The sequence below is a fragment of the Plasmodium gaboni genome, chromosome 14 (genome assembly GCF_001602025.1).
Source record: "Plasmodium gaboni strain SY75 chromosome 14, whole genome shotgun sequence".
NCBI classification, from domain to species: Eukaryota; Apicomplexa; class Aconoidasida; order Haemosporida; family Plasmodiidae; genus Plasmodium; species Plasmodium gaboni.
Genome location: NC_031494.1, coordinates 578,235 through 585,425, shown reverse-complemented (window position 1 = coordinate 585,425; position 7,191 = coordinate 578,235). Strand labels below are relative to the sequence as shown.

At 16.8% G+C, this 7,191-nt stretch overlaps 2 protein-coding genes across 2 annotated transcripts; both read right to left on the bottom strand.

Moving 5' to 3' along the window:
* Positions 1 to 2,706: 2,706 nt before the first annotated feature.
* PGSY75_1417100 (hypothetical protein) lies at positions 2,707 to 3,528 on the bottom strand (the record flags this gene model as incomplete). The annotated part of the gene is made up of 1 exon (XM_018787876.1): positions 2,707 to 3,528. The coding sequence occupies one exon, from the start codon at positions 3,526 to 3,528 to the stop codon at positions 2,707 to 2,709; it is 822 nt and encodes a 273-aa protein (XP_018639248.1).
* Positions 3,529 to 4,140: 612 nt separating this feature from the next.
* On the bottom strand, positions 4,141 to 5,298 carry PGSY75_1417000 (hypothetical protein; the record flags this gene model as incomplete). Its single annotated transcript, XM_018787875.1, has 1 exon — positions 4,141 to 5,298. The coding sequence occupies one exon, from the start codon at positions 5,296 to 5,298 to the stop codon at positions 4,141 to 4,143; it is 1,158 nt and encodes a 385-aa protein (XP_018639247.1).
* Between the last annotated feature and the right edge of the window lie 1,893 nt (positions 5,299 to 7,191).

The window sequence follows — 7,191 nt, the reverse complement described above, 5'->3', positions numbered from 1 at the left end:
ATATTAAAAAAAAATATAAAATTATAATATTTATATATAGTTGCAAAAATATAAAAAAAAAAAAAAAAACCACAATTTGGTAATATATATATATATTTTTATTTTTTTTTTATAAAAATGTTCAATATATATATTATAATTTTTTTTTTTTTTTTTTTTTTTTTTTTTTTTTTTTTTTTTTTTTTTTTTTATTTAATATTTTTTTTTTATTAATTTTTTTTACGTATTATTAATATATAATAAATATAACATTTATTTTGTTTAAATTATATAAAATAAAAAGCATTAAATTATAATAATATTCCCCTTTATTATTCTTATTACATATTTTTTTCTTATTACATTTTTTTTCTTACTACATATTTTTTCTTATTACATTTTTTCTTTTCTGTAACTTATAAGTACATAAAAAATAATTTTGTGGAAGGATTATACAAAATATTATAAAATAAAAAAAAATATATAAATATATATAATACATAATAGTATATATTATATATTATGTTTTACTTACATTAATCTTATATCATTCCCAAAAAAAAAAAAAAAAAAAATCAAGAGGCAAGTATATAATATATTTTTTTTTTTTAAATAAAGAAATCTGACGGAAAATAAAATACATATATTATATATGTATTATATAATATCTTAAATTATATATATATAACGAAATATAATAATAAATCTATGGAAATAAAAAAATACATAAGAACAAATAAAAATATATAAATACATATTTATATTTATATATAAATCCTAAAATAAAAAATAATTAAAAAATAAAAGAAAAAAAAAAAAACGGATTAATATAAAGGAAAATAATATAATTGAATCTACTATTTTATTGTATATATTACATATTTGACTGTACTCATTTAAAATTTATACAAAAAAATTACACTTATATAGAAGTATCCAAAAAAAAAAAAAAAGTACACAATTTTTTTTATTATGTGTACTTTTATAATATACCAAAAATATATAAACAACTATTAAATTCATATGTATATATACATATATATATAATTCAAAAATATACAAGAAATATAAATATGTATAAATTTGATAAAAAAATATATTATTTGTAAAGAATATTATATATATAATATATATATGTATGAATATTTAATAATATGTCAAATTGTATACAAAAATAAAAAGATAATTATATTTTTATTCTTATTCAATTATTTTATTTTATTTTTTTGTAAAGCACATATGTTATATAGTTACATTTTATATATTTCACGGCATTTATATATAAAAAAATTTAATTATATATTAATCATAAAAAAAAAAGAACAAAATAAAATATTTATATATATATATTTATAATTATTATGTAGTTTTTTTTTTTTTTTTTTTTTTTTTTCTCTCGTCAAAGTAGTTATAATGTATACTTCAAAAGTATATAAAAAGAAGATAAACATATAAAACACTCTTTTTTCTTTTTTTTTTCTTTTGTTGTGGAACACTTGTTTTTAACTTAATTTTTTATTAATTGTTATTATTTATTTATTTGTTATTTGTTTTAAATTAACTTTTATATTTTACATTTTTTTGTTCCACTTTTTCTTTCCTTTTATTTTATATATTAATATTTTTAATGTATATACACTCAGATATGTACGTATTCATTTTCTTGAAGAATTTTTTTTTTTGCCTCTAATTTGTTTATATTATATATATATATATATATATATATATATATATAATTATATATAATATCCCTTTTTATTTTATTAAAATAAAATTAAATAAAAAATCTAAAGTCTTATAAGTAATATACTATGGTATTTAAAGTTAATAAAAAAATATATTTATTTAATATATTAATTTCATACTACTATTTTAAAATTATCAATTATATTATATGTGAAATTAAAATGGTGAGGAAAAAAATATTATATTCTCTTGATAAAGAAATAATATAATAATATTATGCTGTTATATTTTGTATAAAAATAATATATACATAAAGAATTTATATTAAGAGGTACCACGTAAACAAATATATATATGAATATGCATATTATTTTATAAAATTTTTTAATAAGTGCTATATTTTTTTCATATCCTAATATATATGCAACATTTCAAAATAAAAATATATTATATACAATTATATAATATAATTACAGAATTATAATATATATATATATATATATATGTTTGTATGTATGTATGTACTACATAATGATCCATATATTATTCTTAAATATTCCATCAATATCTACGAATTATATAATACAAAAAAGAAAAAAAAGAATTTTATATTAAAATTACATAATAATTTTAACAATATAGTATATTCACATCCTTCAATAATGTATATGCCTTGCATATGATATATTAAATTATATTATTATATAATATACTGTATAACTTATATATCATATAATAAAATTTTCCATAATAAATATAAAGCAAGGAAAAATTTTTAAATATATATATTTTTCATTTAAATATATATAAATGAATGATATTCAAAATAAAACAATTCCAATCATATATATATATATATATATAATTGTATTTTTTTTTTTTTTTTTTTTTTTGTTATGTTAACATGGTATAATTTCAATAATACTATATATTGTCTACATCTAATAATATATGTTATTTTTTATATTTTACGTTATTAATATAAAGAATATAGGGCCGATTTTATCATATATATTTAATATTATTATTAGTTTATTTTTTTTAATTATTGTTGTCCTGATAACTAGAATGAAAAACTTTTAAAATTTCATATCCATATTTTTTAATTTTATCTTCACCAAATCCAGTTAGATTCAAATTTTTTATATCATCAATAGTATTAGGACGATGTAAAGAAAGAAGTTTGATATTTTTAGTACTAATTAATTTTTCAGGATCCTTAATATTATTCAACTTTGATAAGTTAGTTCGACATTGTAATAAATTGTGTAATATAATATTATGTTGAGTAGGAGGTTGTGAGGGCATATTTTTTTTTGGTGAATATGTAACCTCTTTTTTTAGGCTTGAATTTTCTTCCAAACCACTACTTATATGATATACCAATTGGGGAGTTATTTTGTCTTCATTATTGTAATTACTTACATTTTTTATATCATTATTATTTGGATGATTAACCTTTTGTATATGTTCATCATAGTGATAACTTTCTGGTTGATAAAAGATAGTTTTTTCATTTCTTAAAATTCTATTATTTAAATTATTTTCATGTATATTATATTTTTCTTCATTCCTTTCATTTTGTATTAACATTCCTTCTTTTTGTTGAGTTTTCACATATGTCATACTAGAATCCATATAATTAATTTTCTCATCCTTTATATTATTTATACTGTCAACAAATTTTAACAATTCATTAAGGCTTAAATATGAACTAGACGGACACTTGTATATTATACTCTTATCACATAAATAGTTATGAATATTTATATTATTCTGGGGATTATAGTATTTATATGGTATATTATTATTGTTTAAGGACTTTATCTGTTCCTCAAGATTATTTTTAACATTAAACTTCATTTTTTTTTTATATCATAATATCAAAAAATAATAAAAAAAAAAAAAAAATGGAAAAGAAATTTTAAATACCACTAAATAATATATAAATATATATGTTATATCCGAATTATATAAACTTCGAACAATTTCAAAAACATAAATCGAATAATGTTCTATTTTATATGTTACAAAAAAAAAAAAAAAATGTTACACTTTATAATGTATGAAATATTATAGAATGTAAATTAAAAAGAAACGCAAAGTACGAATTTGAATAATATGAGAATTATATTGAAACAAATATATAAATATATAAATACATATAAATATTTTTTTATTTCTTTATATTTATACTAGAACAATATGCCTTAAAAATTTATTTGTTTTTATACTTTAGATTAAAATACATAAATGATACACATAAAGCTACTTTTATCATTATAAGGCCATTTTAAATATATGTTGTAAATTTTAATTTTTTTTTTTTTCATTGGAATGACCGAAAGAAAAAAAAGAAAGCAAAAAATAAAATATATGTATATATATATATATATATATATTCATATGAACAAATAAAAAAAAAAAAAAAAAAATTAAATAAAATAAATACAAATTATTATTTATATAAATTTATTATTTTTTTCTTTTAACAATAAGTTCTGTTACACGTTTCTTACGATTTTTATATTCATTTTCATCTTCATCATCTTCATATATATAATTCATATTTTCTGCATAATTATCCCAAGTATTCATATCATCATATGTATCTTTATCATAATGGTGAGCCCTTCCTTCATTTTTTCTATTACATTTTGAATAAGAATAATAATAATGTTCTTGTAACCCAGGTGATGTGGAAATGTTTTCATTTTTTAATATACCTTTAGTAGGAGTATTTTTGTAATAATTGTTAATATACTTATTATTATAATTATTATTATTATTATTAATATATTTGTCTTTTCCCCTTGAATGAATATTATTTTCTTGATCTTCGTAATATGTACTAATATTATCATACATATTATTTCCATAGGTATTACCATCATAGATATTATTATCATTGGTACTGTTATAATAGGATGTATTATCAAATATATTATTATCATATATATTTTTGTCATTTATATCATTATCAAAGTTATTATTATCGAACATATTATTCTCATTTTTATTATATTTCATGCTTCTATTTGAATGTATTATATTATCATCATGTGTCATACAAATATTTTTGTCCTCAGAATAACCATTAAAAGTTTTTTCCTCAAAGTTTATATCGGGTATTTGTGTTCTATGAGGAGGCATGTCACATGGTATTATATGTGAATAACGGTTGTTAGGTGTATAATAAAATTTGGGAACATTGTAAGGTAATGGAATATTCACATGTATATTCTTTGGAGGACCTATAGGAGTAGGAACATATATGGGTACCTCAATTTCTATATCCTCAATCTGTGGTATTTCATGAATTTTTTCTCTTATCTCTTTGTATACCTTGTGTATTATACGTTCTTGTGGTATGTCAATATATTCTACTGGACCGGGAACATGCCTAATTTTTTCAACTTCTCTTACTTTCAATTTGGGAACAATACGAACTTGTTCAATTGGTATATCGACTACCTTTACAGACTCTACAAATTTTGTAATTTCACGAATTTCAGGAATTTCTACAATTTTAGGGGTTTTGTGGAATACAGGAATTCCAATATTTTCATGAACAGGTTGTAGAGCATATTTAGGAGCTTTAGAAAAGCATGAAGAATGAAATGGGATAGACATTTTTATTATTTTTTTTTTAAATCCAAGTTATTGAATGATCATTTTATTTATTATTTTTGAAAAATAACTCTATAGACAGTTATTTCATATGAAATTGTGTTTTATATATTTTCTTGAAGTTTTTTTTGAAAAGCGTAAATTATATTTTTTATCTTAAAAAAAAAAAAAAAAAAGTATAATTAATATGAAAATTTGGATTTTTGCCACATATATCAATAAATGGCTTACATATATTTTTTAAATAAAAAAGACCATATATTTTTTCCTTTTAAATAAATAAAAATAAATAAATATATATATATATATATATATATATATATATCACATAAATGTTCATATATATAATTAATTTTTACATTATAGTTTTTTTTAATTTTACAAAAGTATAGAATAAGGTAAAATGCTTAGAAACCAAAATATATATAAAAAAAAATAAATTTAATGAATGTCTAATATGTTTTTTTCACATATTACTTTGTGTAACGGTTATATTTTTCCTTTAAATTATAAATATATATATATATATATATATATAATGTAATTTATTTTAACCTCATCCCTATTTATTTTTCTTTTATGAAATGTTCTTAAACAAAATAATTACATAAAATAAAATAATGTGTGCATTATATTCTTTTAAATAAAATGTTATGAACATGTCATGTAAGATTAGTCTGCATTATAAAAAAAAAAAAAAAAAAAAGTCATACGTATAGGAATATATTTTATTCCAATTTCATTTAAGCTAGCTAGATAGCATGTCACTAAAAAAAAAAAAATAATAATAATAGAATAATTTTTACATAATAAATATTTAAAGACCTTATCTTTATAATTTTCTCTTTCTACAATCTGAATATTTTTGTAACTTTTATTTTTTTTTTTTTTTTATCTATTATGTCTTATTTTGAATAATATATATATATTTTTTTTTAAATATGTCATGAAGAGATAAAAATATGGACATATACCATTACATATTTATATAATATATATATATATATATATATGTGTATGTATTAAATGCCTATATACTATAAAGAAAAATAAAAAAAAATTATTTTCATTTAATTCAAAAAACGGATTTAAGTATATATAGGATCGTTGTATAGGTTGAATTCATTTAATTATGAAATATATTTTATGCTTCGTAAAAATGCGAATTTTTATATATGGATTGAAATACATTAAAAATTAATGATTAACAGTAAATGGGAAAAAAAAAGAAAAAAAAAAAAAAAACGAAAAAATATTTAAATATATATATATATATATGTTGAATAATAAGGATTATAAATTTATCCCTTAATGTTCGTTTTTAATTTTATTCCTTAATTTCATGTGAATTGATTATAATTTATATAAATTAATAATTACATACATGCATTTACTAATATAACACAAAATACGTCATATATTAAAGATATCTAGATGTATGATAAGTAAAAATAACATAAAATTATTATATGATGCGGGGATTATTTAAGTATCAGTATGACAAATTTTACTTTATTGTGACCATTTTCAACATTTCCTTTTGATGTACATCTTATAAATTATGTACTAAATTTTTATCTTAATTTTTTTTTTTTAATTAATACAAATTTAAGGATTCAGTTAAAAGTTTAATCATATAAAAAATAAATAAATAAATATATATATATATAAATATATGTACACATTTTTGTTAACTTTAACTTTATAAAAATGTAAATAAGTTATGGAAATACTTTTTTTTTTTATTTAAATTTGGAATATGATAATCCTAAATTTTTTTATACCATTAAGTAATATATATTTTTATTAAATATGTAGGAATAATAATTTATCATAAGAATAAATAGTCATTATGGAAATATAAAAATTATATATATTAATAATATTTTGTTATAT